We start from the raw sequence: 15616 nt of genomic DNA, 5'->3' as shown, positions 1-15616 counted from the left end.
TTTTCCTTTCTTGAACATCATCATGCCTTCGCATTACATTGGTTTTTATTTTTGACTGCACCGTGGCTTTGCCTCAGCATTCAGGATCAGAATGAGATTCCTCTTTTTCAAAGCTCTGTTAATGAATCCTGCCTCCCACCAGCAAAAATTAACTTTTCTACCCAGATCAGCATTCCCGTGCCCTGTAACGCTGTATTTCCCTATTTTATAACCAAAAGGCAACAGTGTAATTGTAATTATTCACACTTAAATAGATGTTGCAAATCTTCTGTGACATATTCCGAAAGCATCGGCTGTATTGTCTCCATCACTTAGAATTTTAGTGGCCATATTGGCACCTGCTCGTGAGTGATGCTCACTACCCAGTACAGGGGAGCAGGGCATGTGTGTTGAGAGATGGTAAATGTTTGATAGCTTACGTCTCCTGAGTACAATACATGGATTTTATAGAGATTTATATCTAAAATATATGTATGGCTTTGGTTCCAGTGTTGGACCAGGTTTGACTAGATGCAACGAGTATAATTTTTCATGTATTTCCAGTGCCAAGAGTACAAAGCAGTGCTTTGCCTTTGTTTATTTGTTTAACTTCAAATCATGGCAGACAATTACAGAGTATTTACTGTGTAAAGGAAAAGAGGGGTATTCATATAAAGAAAAGCTAATCACTTTTGTCTTAGCTATAGTCAGCTGGAAATTTACGACATGTGCATCTGAAGGTGACGCTGGTGTTTTCTGTTTTTCAAACTGCACCTTTGATATGAATGGTGTAGGGCACCCCTCTGGCAGAATCCCGAAGGTGGTGGACTTTTCATATCTGCTTGGATGGGCATTACAGACAGCCCACCTCCACTCCCAGTCTTTCAGGAATTAATTGTATAGTCATTAAAAATTTATTCTAGCCAAGCCCCATGCCGTCTTGGGCTGTGTCAGACTGGATAGACTTGCTGTAATGCCTTTATTTTCATGCTTTACTCACAGAAAATTATTTAAAAGAACGTTTCTGGTTCTGAAAAATGATGGATCAGGGATTATTCCGGGTGTGAAGAAGACGCTGTTAGTCTGTTATTTCTCTCATTTGGGGAAGTGGTCTTTGTTCTTACCTTCTTTTTTCTAACAGTTCTTCTGCCTGTTACATAGACCGACTCTATTCACTTTTTTTAAAATTCTCAGCAACTGAAGGATTTGCATTTTCCAAAAAGTTGGTTCCACAGTGATCTAATCTTGCCTGTTTTCCCTTCCAAGTCTTCAAATCGTAAATTATTGTTTCTGCAAAAATAGCTGCTAGGCATGTTTGTGAAATAAGCTTACGTGATGATGAATGTATGCCAAAATTGGGTCTATTTAGACACAAAATGCGTTTGTTCAAATCAGCATTTAAATCAGCTCTGGTCTGTAGGCTTCAATTCCAAACACAAGAGAGTGTGCTTATTGTTCTTTTAACCTGCCCTGATTCATTCTGTTTTTAAGACATAAAACATGACCTTTTGCTTCCACTTCACTACTTGGGTTAGTCACGCAGTGTTGGTGATGTTAGTAGGTCTGAGCTGTGCTGGAGAAAAGGCTGTGGCCTAAGGATACACAGAGTGTATCTGAAAGTCTATTTAAAATTGTCTGAAGGCAGCAGCCAGACCTCTGGTCCCCATGGAGCACCGTGAGTGAGGGACCCCTCTCCCTTCCGTCTGCTTCTGTTCTCAGACAGCCGCTGTGATACACTCACTTCTGTCCTTTGTCAGGGCGGTCTTGATAGCATCTATGGGGGCGGGGGTGTAGCTTCCATTACTGGGTGGTTGTTCGCCCCCCGGGATGAGTCAGGACCAGAAACAGTGACCTGTAGAAACTCTAGGGGACACACATGACCCTCCGTTGTGGCACAGGGCAACTCGTACAGAAAGCGTTGAGAAGAAGCTACCGGCCATCTCCCAGTCTCTGCTCCGTGTACTTGATGCTGGGGGTGGATGCTTCAGGACTGAATTCCTCTTTAATCAGCAAGGACATTTGTTGCAGTCAGGCCCCCAGAGTCCTCCCCGTGAGAACCGGGGCGTCATCTGTCCCCCTGCCTTCCACAGCCCTGGCCTGTGTGCTCACCCGGTTGCCAGCCTTGCTTGCACATCTTCCCGAGGTGCTGCGTGCCCCGTTTTCCAGCAGGTTAAATGCCTGTGTTCATATTAACCCCCTTTTGCTGACGATGTTTCCTGAATACAAAGACTAAAAGCCTTTTATGTTTGTTTTTGTTTGTTTGGTTTATTTTCTGGTATCTCTTTCAGCAAAACCCAGGTGGGACTCTTAAAAGGTTTTATGTGGGATTAGAAAGGACCTTTCCTTCAGCAAGGCCAAGTGTCGCAGCGGTTGGTAATTCATACCTTTTCCCTTTGTGTCCTTACACTGTTTCATTTTTAGTTCCTGAAAAATTTCTTTGACATTGTGCAATTAAGATAGATCATAGATTTGAGTCTTTTGAGTTGTGACATTTTAACCACTTGGCTTAGGAGATTTTTCACTAGAGAGTTTCCTTCCAATGATGAAGCCTACATGTGCAGTATTTTCTCAATGAGACTAAGAAAATGGACCAAACTTCCTTCACATCTAATCAAAGCAGAAGGAATTAATGTCTATTTTAAATGTGACGTAGGTTAAGTTCAGATCTTAAATGCCTGTAAGCCTCTTTTATATTTAATGAATCATTTTGTAGCATTTGCATAATTCTATACATTTTTGAAGTGTAGATAAAGCAAATGTTCCCACGTTTTATTATAATGCTCAGTTTACCCATTAGTTCAATAGTAATTAACTTGTTGAAGCTTAGAGCTTCAAAAATAAATGAGATTATTCGTTCAAAATGCCATCAGGTCTTCCTGGAATGACATTTAAATTATATAATGTAAATCCGTTTGACCTGTGAGTCCTTGTCATTATTTAGTGACATTTCCTACAGAATAAATTGTTTGCAGGTTGGGCGGCCTGCTATGGAGCTTGGCAGAGAGCTATAAAAACAAATTATTCTTTCATTTTATACATCATTTGTTCAAACACTGGTAAAAATTGCTTTGTTTTTCTATAATAGAGACGTGTCATTCAGTGGTTAAAAGCACATGAGCTGCCTCAGACACAGACCACAGACTGTTGGCAGAAGTATCTGTGAAGGAGTACCCAGCATTACTCTGTCACACCGCGTGCTCTAAGGACGAAGAATCCTTTCCCCCTTTGCCTGCTGAGTTTGCCACCGAAAATATAAATGACCACAAATCTAGGGTTTTAAAATTTAGAAAATGTCTAAATTTTTTTCATCTTGTTTCACTTTCTTTCACTTTTGTATTTGCTTTACGGGTAAACTTAAATATTTAAGGAAGCAGTGAAATATCCCAGGTTTATCACAGGGCTAGCAGATAAAAATGCAAGTCAGACAGAATCAAGTGTGAATAAACATCGTCTCTACTACGGTTAGAAGTCAGTCGTTTCCAAAGAAATATTATATCTAAGCCATGTTTTAGGCATTAGGGTACTTGTATTTTGATACTTTAAAATAAAACCAAGGACCTTAGTGAAAGGCTCTGGTAAGAATGCAGAGGACTGTGGCACCAGCAGTTGAGATGGTACATTTCTCTTACACTTTCTCTTTACGAATGAGACCAGACGTTAAAACTTGTCACAACTGAATGAGCTTTATCCCATTTTTTCCTCGACTTCTCTGAGCAGCCGTGTGACATGACATGACTTGCCCGCCTGGTGATGGCTGCCACTGCCTTGAGGACCAGACCCGCTGGGGTGGCACACAAGTGCTCTGAGAACTTACGGGGGAGAGGGGACTTCCCGTGATTGTGCCAGGTCTGATGTGTCTCATCTCCAGCAGAGCTGAAGGCCCACGGAAAGCACCAGTGTGTGGTGGGCTGACGACTGGCTGGTTTTGAAGTGTTTGCCTGTAAGGGGAGTTGAGTCTGGCCCTGTTAGCTAGTCAGCTTCTTGAAGACAGGACTTCTATCATGTTTGCCAGCCCAGCACACAGTAGGCCCTCAGCGATAACTTTTGGCTAAATAAAGAATAACCTTATTACTCTCCAGCAAGCAGTTTAGGATTTTGAGATTTTAAAAACGTTGTGACCTATAAAATTCATCAAAGTATTATGATTATAATCTAACAAAGGGGATGAAACCTTGGTAGTCTGCCATGAATAGGTAACAGGTCAGTCATCTACCTCTGCCACAATTAGAAACAGCCCTGTGCATCTCCCTGATGCTGAGTCCTGTTATATATTCAACATGATGGTGCTAAGACAGTCTGACGATCTGAATGGATACTATCCACTCAGCTGCGGGACTTGTCGCTTGAGGAGAAGGGCCAGTGTGGCCCTCTTGAGCAGTAAGACCGAGTGCACAGGCCAGGCCAGTTCTCTCCCCGTTAGCTCTCGCCTCTGCCTCAGGCTTTGCCCTCCGTGGAGACCAGACTTTCGTTCAGAGGACTCAAAGACAGCTACTTTTTGGCATTAATTTGTGATGTTACTGTATAATCTACTGCCGTGGAATGGTTTGTGCCAGTAAAGGATATACAAAAGGAAAGAAGACTGGTTTGGGGAAATGATGACATTTTCTTTCATTTGCCCATCTATAATCTCTTTAGCACTGATGGCACAGTATAGATGAGGCCAGCACGGTCTGTGTGGCACAGACTCGGGGGTTTAGTAAGTATTCATTGACTTCAGCGGAATTTTTGTAAAAATCTTTCATGGAGGAATTCTGTGCACCTTCACCTCTTTTCACTTACACCCTCCTATTTCCCTGACCATGTGGGACAGATGTCAAGAGCTCCCTGTAAATTGCTGGTTCAGGGGGATGGAGCAGACATCTGTTTGTGCTTGTGTTCCTGGGTCTGGTTGTCAGAAGGATGCTATCCTATGAAGCACAGCCAGGCTCACTTTAAACTTTCTTCTGTGGAAATCCACATTCTGGGCTCCGGCGGGACTAAGGGAGGGTGCAGATTACGTGTCATTCCCTGTGTGAGCATGGTCACGCTATCCACTTTTTTTTAATCACTTAAAAAAGCTCATTGGAATTCAAGTGAATGACAGTGTCGTCGTTAGAAAATCTTGCATTTTTCAAAAGTAAATTATTTGTAAATGTTTCAACTTGAACTGTAGGATGCCTCGCTTGTAGACATCCTAAGGCCTTTGCTGGATGGCATTCGTGCTGCAGTCTTGGCGTTAAATTGGAGTAAGTAGCGCATCCTCAGGGGATATATGAATATGAGGGGGCTTCTCTTAGAAACTTGAGCACTAGAGCAAGTCCCATGCCCTGATCTCCAGAAAGGTTGAGGAGAAGGGCCTGCTCTGGCTTTTTCTGCAGGATATGTTAATTATTTCAGTTAGACTCCTTCTCAAAACTGTCTCCATCATTTCAGCTCAGCCTAGCAGCCGTAGACTCCTCGTCCTGAACACAAGAAGGGTCAGTGTGCTTTGCAGTGTTCCTAGTGGGGCTCTTTGGGAAATTCTGCAGTGAGCAGAATCCATGGAAGGGCTGTTATATTCTTCACAATAAAATGACACCATTGATTTGCAGGTGGTTCCCAGGTTACTTAAAAAAAAATAAAAGAAGAAGAAGAGAATTAAATTAGCGACTAAGATTATTTTTTTTCCAGTAGAAAAAAAGAAAAATGCTTTTCTCCATCATTGTCCCTCACACCCCACGGGGAGGCAGAACATCACAGCTTGCTGATAACTGGAAAGTGAGATGATAATTTAATATCAGAATGCCCTGTATTCCTTAAGATGCATGTAGTCGTTTGTAATCAGGACGAAAGGAAAGGAATATGGAACACTGGTGCCCCCACGTCAGAAATGTTGTACATCTCCACACTGAGTAATTTTGCTATTTCAGAATCTTCTTTCCGTGTTCTTTTGTTTTTACTAAATTTTTTTCTGAAAAGTAATTTATAGTAATACCTGTGATTTTATTTTTTTTGTTTTAACCAAAAACCCTCGGAACTGACTCATGACCAGCTGCAGTTTCTGGCTCTATAGTTTGTTTTCCTCTAGGCAGCCCTCCAGTTAAGTTTAATACTAGTAGTAGTCTTCTAAGGCCTCTTTCGATAGAATCAGGAGAGGGTTGTGGGTTTTGGCCTAGAAGACTCAGGAGATACTCACACCCTGAGACAGTCCACTGTAAGAATAAAGCCATCAAAAGAGTAAATTAGAAGTTTCCCAATATTTGTCGAAAACAGGTACGAAAAATTTTGTAAAATAGTTTGAGTGCAAATCAGAAACTCGAGCAGCCTCCTTCCTGTGTTTTTCCTGATTCATTTCCCGTTAGCCCTTCCTAACATAGCTGGGGGTGGTCCTGAGAGTGTGATGTTGTCTGCATGGAAGTCTTAGCGGTGGGGTTAATTCAGACTCTAAAATCTTTTAGCTCTAACACTCCGAGAAAGGCTGTGTTTGCTGGAAGCATGCAGTTGCTCGCTGGCGTCAAGCTGTGCACGGGAAGGACCTTAACCAACCACCCGCACTACGAGGACAACAGCCTGAGAGAGCGAACCAAGGCGGTGAGGACCTCTGCGGGCTGCTCGCGGGCTGAGGGGCGGGGGGCTGAAGTGTGCAGGGCCTGCGCCTCCCGAGTCCAGACCCTGGCCCACCCCCCACCCGGTACAGGTGTGCTGTTTAGGCCCTGTGTTCCTCTCAGGCAGAAGAATAACTGAGGAGGAAGGGACCTTGAGATGTATAGAAAAGGAAGCTTGAGGACAGAGACCCCCGGAGCTTTTGAACTGGAGAGAGAGGGAAAAGGAGTCAAGACATGCTGGTCACATTTCCTGTGGCCGTTTCTAATGAGCACACGGGCGTGTGTGTGCCACACTTGCGGCCATGCAGTTCGAAGTTCAGAACATGCAAAAGGGAACAGTCCCATCCCACCCCTGTCTTCCAGCGACTGGTTCCCCTCCCTGGAGGCAGACAATGTCACCAGGAATTTTTTGTATATACAGATGTGCGTGCGTGTGTGTGTATATGTACATACAAATGTGTTCATACTCTTTTCCCCCAGTTCTACAAAAGAACCAACATCTTAGTCTTGCTTTTTTGGCCCTTAATATATTTTGGAGATCATACCATGTTGGTACATCAACAGCTTCCTTATTATTTTTAAAGCTGCATGACATTTTGTCATGTGAATGTACCAAATTTTATTTAACCATTTAGGTTGTGTCACTGTCCTATGCAATGATACACTCAGTGTTCCAGACGGTAAACTTGTATGCGCATCACTCTGCACAGGTCCAAAGTGTATCTCGGTACATGCAGTACTTAGAAGTGGGCATGTGTGACTGAGGCGGGATTACTAAATCTATATGGATTATACCAGTTTACATTTCAGTCAGCGCTATGGAAGGGTACCTGTCTTAGTCCTCACCAGCAGGGGTTTCAAACTTTTTATTTTATTTTTTTAATGTTTTGTGTCAGTCACTTCTTAATCTTGGAAAATTTGTTGAAAAGTCTTTTTTGGGAGTGCGATTTAAGTAGCCTAAAAGTAAGTAGTTTTTACCAAATACCCCCTTTTTTTGTGAGAGTAGTCTGAACTTAGGTTCCTGCTAAAATGGGAATTTTTCAATTTGCCCAAGTGTTCAGATAGCCCCAAGTTAGGGAGAGGAAGTGGAGAGGGTGCCTGGCTGACCGGACCCCAAGCTCAGCTTGGAGGTGGCCACTATTTTGACTCCAGAGACGTACGGAAGAGACTTGTCAAAGGCACAGAAGTCCTGTGCTCCACCTGCTCCCAGATCTAGTCCCTGCCCAGTACTGAGTTGTACGCCCTAAAAACTGACATCCTGAATGTCCTAGTGCCCTTCTTCCTTCAGGACCTTTGAATCCTAGGAAGGCCTTCAGTGTGAGGCTGGTGCTCACAGTGAGCAGAAGCAGATCACCCGCCTACCATGTCCGCCCTCCGCACTGACACGCAGACCTAGGCTCTCAGCCCAGTCTCAAGTCAGAGACATCATCGTTAGAAATCAGCGGGCGACAAAGGAAGCAGCAGCGCTCTCAGTGCCCGCCCCCTCCACCCACCCACCATCCAGTCTTTCCCGGCGCCAAGGCCCAGAACGCAGGACACGCCCCGTCTGTGTCTGCTCCCTTGAGGTGTCGGAAGCTGTGGCGAATGGGATGTGTGCTTCCTGTTGAACTGCCGCTGGGCGCTGCGAGCTGCTCTTCTGGAAGGACGAGGGAGAGAGACATGTAGGGTCTCCTGGTCAAGCAGGTGCAGCAGAGCAGCAGTAAACAGGAGGTGCTGCCCCCCCACCCACCCAGGACCAGGGACCCTGTAGGGGGTCCTTTTCCCCAGATGCCATTATCAGAAGCTGGGTGTCCTTACAAGTATACGTGCCTCCAAACTGTACCACCGCCCCTAATGGATCCTTTTAGTCTAAAGTTCCCCTGTTTAAAAAGATAGACTCTTAACTTAACCACATTATTTACTTCGGGGAGGCATTCTTAGAATTGGCATCTCCTGATGGATATATTCATAACTCAAAATAGTACATTCTAAGTCCAAATCTGGTGTCTCAATCCAGATGTATTCAGAATGACTCACTCTCCCCGTCCCCAACAGCATCTCTTTGGAAACTGCGCGCACAGGCTCCCAGGACTCCAGGTGCACGAGCCGCCCGCCCAGGATGGGGTGGCGGGGCTGGGCGGCCACGATTAGATTCAACCCCTGTGGGAGGTTTCAACACCTGCTCCTTGACCCGCTTCCCGGTGTTGAGTGGCGTTTTGCCCTATGCCATTTTTATCTCGTTCTGAAGGTTTATCAGATATATGCAAAGAGGTCTCCCGAGGACGTGCACGCCCTGCTCAGGTCCTTCGGCGCGGACTACGTGATCCTGGAGGACAGCATCTGCTACGAGCGCCGGCACCGCCGGGGCTGCCGGCTGCGCGACCTGCTGGACGTCGCCAACGGCCACGTAAGCACCCCCTCACCACGTGCACGTGCGGGCGCTCTGGGGAGGAGAGGGTGCAGTGGGAGTCCTCAGGAATGTAAATACCTCTGCACTTTGTGGAATTACATTACGGGTCAAGTGTTCCTCTCCCTTGCATTCTGCAGAACCCCCCTACTTTGGCACGTTAGTGACTTGCCAGGGGGGCTGGGAGATGGGAGAGATGGGAGGGGAGCTCTGGTGCCCAGCCTCACATCGAACAGAGCAGCTCCGCCTTCAGCTGGTCGGTATCCTGAGGCTCTGCATACAGTTTTTAAGGTTATGCTGCTGAAATGAAAAACAGAACCACAGCCTTTTGAAACTGCTGCTCTAAAGCATCATTTTGGCTCGTGCCTGAGGCTGTCACTGCCATGCCGTCTCTCTCCCCCAGCCTTGGTGGTACAATCCCACTCCCCTCCCCACCCTTTTGTGGGGGGTCCCCTTTTGTCCACTGGCATGCTCCCACAAAGATGGCTTTCTCCAATAACAAATAAGGTGATTGGATTAGTAATCAAAAACCTTCCAACAACAAAAAACCCAGGACCAAATGGCTTCATGCGTGAATTCTACCAAACATTTAAAGAGCATTAATACCAATCCTTCTTAAGTTCTTCCAAGAAACTGACAAAGGAACACTTCCAAACTAATTTTATGAGACCATCATCACGTTTATACCACAGCCCAAGATACTAAAGGAAAATGAACTTTACAGAGATTAAAGTGGTGGTTGCCAAGGGCTGTTGGTAAGGGGAAGTGGGGAGATGCTGGTCAAGACGTACAAAGTTTCAGCTGTGCAAGGTGAGTAAGTGGTGGAGAGCTGACCGTGCCGAGTTAGCAGTACTGTGTTGTATAGTTGAAATTTGCTGAGAGGGTAGGTCTCGCGTGTTCTCACCACACACAAAAATGATGGTGATTATGTGAGATGATGGCTATGTTGTTGACTTGATTGTGGTGATTATTTCACAGTGTGTCTGTTTATTAAGTCATTAAGATGTGCGCCTTATGTATACATGATCTTGGAGTGTCAATTATACCTCAATAAAGCTGAAAAGACCCCCCCCAAAAAAAGTCTTTCTGTGGCCAAGCGTACACTCCAGACCAGGAAAAGAAGCTGTTTCCCTTTCTTCCTTCTGAGGAGGAGGTTTTTACAGCTATGCCAGGTTTCAAATAGAACAAACAGTAGATTTTCACCCTTTAAAGGTGGTGTGTACTGTAATTAGTATAAAAGCTAATAGGTATTTCTGAAATGAGGGGAGGAAAATGATAAAGCTAGCCTACATCTGAAAAAGAAAAACAAAACTTGAGTGTATAGAATTTGAGATTCAGGACATTTAACATCTCCTCTCTTACCAAGTTTCAGATACACAGTGCAGAGTTATTGACCATAATCACCATGCTGTACTCCGCTTCCCCAGAACTTAACGCGTCTGATAACGACCACACGAATATATTAACTAGCTTGATGGTGGTAATCATTTCACCATGTATATCAAGTCATCGACTGTATACCTTAAACAGAAACAGTTTTGTCAGTTACGCTTCAGTAAAGCTGAGGGGGAAAGGGGGAAAAAACAGTATGATATTCAGATTTGTGTCCAGGGAAAATACCTGTCCATAACTATCTTGAATTCAAAAGAGGTACAGACCAAATGCATGCATTTAAATGGCACCTCGTGTATACCTTTTCCTAACTAGGCCCTCCAGTGAGTTGGAGAGCGTTCTTTGGTCACAGTAGTTCTCTATATTTCATTTTTGTGAGAGGAACAGTGTAGTATGTCCTGAGAACAAGGAGATCCGAGTTCCAGTTCTAGCTCTGCCGTGAAAGGTGCTCGTGGTTGGACCGTGAACTCTCCCCGTCAGCCTTGGTTTACACTCTGAGGCGGAGAGGGGTGGACCAGGTAGCCGCTGGCACCGAACTAGCTCAGTTTAAGCTCACTGACATGTCACTCCTAAAGAAACCCAATACCCACTCCTACTTCTGTTGTCTCTTGTAAATACGATTTTTTCCCCAAAATTGTATTTGGTTTTGCTTTGGCCTTAGATGATGGATGGCCCAGGAGAGAATGATCCTGATTTGAAGCTTGCAGGCCACCCTCGCTTCTGTGAAGAGATCAAAAGAAACCTGCCTCCCTACACAGCGTACTTCACTAGAGTGTTTCAGAACAAAACATTCCATGTTTACAAGCTGTCCAGAAGCAAGTAACAGAGCTTTCTATTCAATCTCTATTTTTGATACGTGAAACGCCACCGTAAGGAAAGTCTGTAACTAGATAGATAATGTTTCCTATGTCATTAGGTAGCCCGTACCTTAAAGCTGTGATATGATTAAGTCTACAAATGTTTACACTAGCGTTACCATCTTTGAGAGTACCTTATACAAGCTTCAGGTCTTTTTAGTCATTTCATTAATGTTCTTTAGCCTAAATGTCTTCAGCTTTCTAAAGGTGATGTTGAATTTTGTTGTTGGAGAGAACAAAGTGTTCCATGGGTAGCCTGGACAGCTGCGTATCATGTTGGAAACCCAGAGTCTGTTCAGGATTTAAAATACTTCTGATTTTTAACTGACTTAAGACAGCTACTGTTGAATCAAATTGAGGGGATGCATAATTAAATTATTTAATATTATTCCACTCGTGAAGATCACTTGGTGGCTTTTTAAAAAGCTCATTGCCCGTTTCACCTTTTAAATTTTATAATGTTTTCCAATTGTCATGCTTTAATATTTTTTAAAAAATCATGTTAGGTCTTTGTATGTATCTAAAGTTTTTTGTTGTGTTCTGTCTGAAATGTAATGTGTGGCACTTCGGTAGTGTATGTGTGTGTGTGTATGTGTGCGTGTGCACGTGCATGTGCATGCCTGTTTTAATGCTGGACACAGAAAAGTGTTACAAGTTCTGTATGGTGAGTCCTTAAAGGAGCAGAAATGTTATGTAGCCGAGTAGAATTTGTTACTGTTTAGTGTTATTATTATTTTAAAACCTATTGATACTATTTAAACTGTCCTGCAAGTAAGAAAATTTTTCTTGATTTCTTACTCATTCAGATTCACTGGGTTTGCAAAATTTTGTAAACTTTTTGTTTTTAGCCTTTGTATTTTTTACAGCCTAGAGCCTTGCAAAGTCTTAATATTTTTTAAATGTTGTATCTTAACTAACTCACTAATCTGATATTTTTGGCAGAGAGCATTTTCATACCAAGTTTGCTTTGTGGTCTCCAATCTTACCGTGAGGGCCCTGGTTAGGTTATTCTTTTTCTTACTCAAAGGTAACCAAGTGCCTCTAAGTCATGCTTATTTGTAAACAATGAAGAGGATTATGTGTACCTTGTACTTGGTCAAAACTTTTTTTATAATTGCTTTTATAATTAATTTCTAATAATGGGGACATGTAAAAGTTGCCGATAAAAGCATACTTTGTATTTAATTTAATCACGATGCTAATGAAATTAACTTTCACCTCTGTTCTTGCCAGTTGAAAATGATTTAAATGTTTCTCCTTGCGGTTGTGTTGAAGCAAATTACTGTAGGCATGAAGATGGCTACGTCACATGTTCAAATGATTTTATATTCAGCTACTACTTATTAAGCAGTATTCAGAAAGAAATTTTATACTGTCATGTTGGACTCAAGGATAACTTGGCTTTTATCAAAACTTATTTAAATAAAAAATTGACAGTAGCTGGGTTATTAAATTATGCAACTGAAACTCCTGAATTATATCATCTTTCTTGTATCCCTTAATAAGGTTGGAGACCACTGCAGTTTAGGATAATACAATAATAAAACATTTTAATCAGTACTAAAACTTTAATTAAGCCAGTAATGATGCATGCCTGTTGTAGCTGACAGCACGGGTCAGTCCATCCTTCGGTGAGTGCCTTACTCTTAATTGAAACCAAGCACATGTAAGGTACAACATGTTAGACTATCTAGTTATGTTTTTAAAACCCTACCTTGGCAGATGTATTTCAATTTATTTTAAATATTCCTATATGTATTAATCTAAGCATTTGGGTATTTAGAGTTTGAATATGCAAGAATCGTGTACTTAAATTTGTCTGCTTACCCTCACCACACTGATGGCATATGGTGATCTTTTTTCATAGTTTAGGTGCCATTTGTTTCCAAAGCATTTAGTGTTCGGTCTTCAGTGAAAAATACAAAGTGCCAAAAAAAAACCTTGCAAGACAGAATCCATACACACACTCTTTCCAAAACACTGTGACCATGTATAGTACATTTTTATTTCCTGATGACCAAATCTCTTAGCAAATCACATTAAATATTTTTAGTGCTCGGCAGTATTCTCTTTTATGACCTTCTCATTGGAGTACACGGGAGGGAAGAGGAAGAGTGGCTGGCTCCTGGGCTCTCTGCCAAGCCACAGCAGGTGCCCTGTGGCGTAAGCTCCCTGCCACACGGGTCTCAACGGCCGCGCTAATATTTGGTGATAGCCTTGAATAAGGCTGTACCTTATGGGTAGAAAAACCACTTGATTTTTGCTTCAGCATTAGCATTCAGAGGAACCTCTAAGTACAATAAGTGCTCTTAATTAACCTTTACTTACCTGACTCACCAGATCCCTGCATAGTCTCCATCCTCTTGTGAGCTGCCTGCCCACCCGACACTGCTCAGGGGCTGCTCCCTGTGTGCTCACACGCTCCGCTCCCTCCCTTGTGCCCACACCACACTTCTCTGTGCATCTCTGCCTCCTGTTGTAAATACATGATTCAACATAAGCCCAGGAAATCTGGGTCTGAAAAGAAAGGGTCACTTCTGCAAAAAGTAGCTTGGATGCTTTGCTTTGGTAAGATTTGATGAAGGTTGCCACTAATAAAAATGGCTTTTAAATTAGGTATGGTTGGGAAAATTATAAAATATTCGGAGAACATAAAATTCAAGCAAATTTCTGAGCTCAGACTGCTTCACAAGATTTATTTATTTAAGTACTCATTTCACCTTTAAAAAATCTAGGCTGATCAGAAGGTATTAAAATGTACCCAGATTGGTACATTATTGGTATGATTTATGCAAGACCAGAACTGCAATCATTGGACCCTTATGCAGAGGAAAGGCCTTGGCTTTACATCAGAAGATGAGCAAATGAATGTACAATTATACATCTGAAATTATGATTTCGCTATTTTAACCTTCTTAAATGACCAGCTACTGATACTAATCACAGTGGCTAATAGAGATTTTACCAGAGTTGGAAGTCACTTTATTACAGACTTAAAAATAGGGATTCATTTCAAGAACATAATTAGGTATTATCTAGGTCATCTGTTGTCCACTTAAGATGATTTTCTTAACCTTTGTGAGATCAGCTAGACAAATGTGTATGTGCGTGTGTGTGTGCATGTGTGTTGTGTGCATGTGTGTGCGTGTGTGTGAGTGCGTGCGTGTGCATGTGTGTGAGTGCATGTGTGTGTGCATGTGTGTTGTGTGCATGTGTGTGCGTGTGTGTGAGTGCGTGCGTGTGCATGTGTGTGAGTGCATGTGTGTGTGCATGTGTTTGTGTGCGTGCGTGTGTTGGGTGCTATCAGATATTTCATCTGGTCTGCATCTTTACAGGTAACTAAAAATGTTTATTCTGATTCCACATGAACCTTGTAACAATTTTAGCTCATCTTTGTCCAAAACCTACCTGAATTAACATAGAAATATTCCATTTTAAAATTTTCATTTAAACCTTGGAATTAATAGGAAGATAAAATGTTCTCAAATCATGTATCTTGGTCAGTATGCTCCCAGATGCTTTATAAATGACAACTTTGGCCTAGAAGAGCATACTTGCCTGTTCCTGGAAAAAAGCGTTTAAATGAGAGAGTGGTTTACTTTCACGTGGCAATTGATTTTCTGCACTTAACCTCCTATGCGTAAAATCTTACAAAGAGCTTTTATAATTTGTTGTACTAAATTGTATGAAGATTATGTACTAAATAAAGCTCTTTTAAGTTACACAAGATGAGTGCCTTTCATTTCTTTGAAGGTCAAAAACCGAGGAACTGGCTTATTGAAGTGTATTAAATATGTGCTGAGTAGAGTACAGTCACTAAAGATGGATGTGGTAGGATCTTAATTGTACTTGCTAATGTTGAAGGAATTTGGTGGTTTCCCCCCCTCACCAAGGTATTTGGTTTGATAGCTGCTTATTTGCTTCCCTTGCACCTCAAGGTTATAGTTAAGATTTCTAAAGAAACGGCTGCTCTTAGCAGAATTTACCCTCAAAGGGGTAAATACTGTGTTTTGACCTTTGGAATTGTTTCTACTTCTTGATAGTGTACAGATAGCAAATGTGCTTAATTGTTAGGTTGTTCAGAGCAGATATTGAAATTCCAAACAGAAATGGTCAGGGAGACAGATATACTTCCAAATAGAAGAAACTGGCAGTGGGGATCTCAAATATTCTGTACTGACTCTTTGTAAGTATATAATTAAGTGTATTTACATTTAAGCTATTAAGTGCACTCTGCTAGAATGGTCTCTAGTGAATGAAGAATCACAAACAATATAGATAAGCGAGAGACTGAGGATATGAATGAACTGAACGTGTTAATAGCTTGACATGACACCAGGCACATGGCAGATGAAATGCAGCTTCTCTGCCCCTTCTTTCAGAAGAGGTATCTGAAACTCATCTAAGATCATTTCAGTTAATTTTGTATTTAGAAGTTT

The 15616-nt window shown here is 42.4% G+C and overlaps 1 protein-coding gene across 4 annotated transcripts in view; it reads left to right on the top strand.

Annotated features, from left to right (window-relative positions):
* DPY19L3 (dpy-19 like C-mannosyltransferase 3) overlaps positions 1-14904 on the top strand; it is a 75584-nt gene extending 60680 nt beyond the window's left edge. For all 4 annotated transcript variants that reach the window (XM_072967279.1, XM_072967277.1, XM_072967278.1 and 1 more), the window contains 3 exons: positions 6396-6528; positions 8770-8928; positions 10982-14904. In XM_072967279.1, the coding sequence (XP_072823380.1) occupies positions 6396-6528; positions 8770-8928; positions 10982-11143 (454 nt within the window). In that variant the 3' untranslated portion in view covers positions 11144-14904. The remainder of the gene's footprint in view (positions 1-6395; positions 6529-8769; positions 8929-10981) is intronic.
* The last annotated feature ends 712 nt before the right edge of the window (positions 14905-15616 follow it).

The sequence above is a fragment of the Vicugna pacos genome, chromosome 9 (assembly GCF_048564905.1).
Source record: "Vicugna pacos chromosome 9, VicPac4, whole genome shotgun sequence".
Taxonomy (NCBI): Eukaryota; Metazoa; Chordata; class Mammalia; order Artiodactyla; family Camelidae; genus Vicugna; species Vicugna pacos.
The sequence above is the reverse complement of the archived record's forward strand: the minus strand, read 5'-3'. Positions and strand labels throughout refer to the sequence as shown.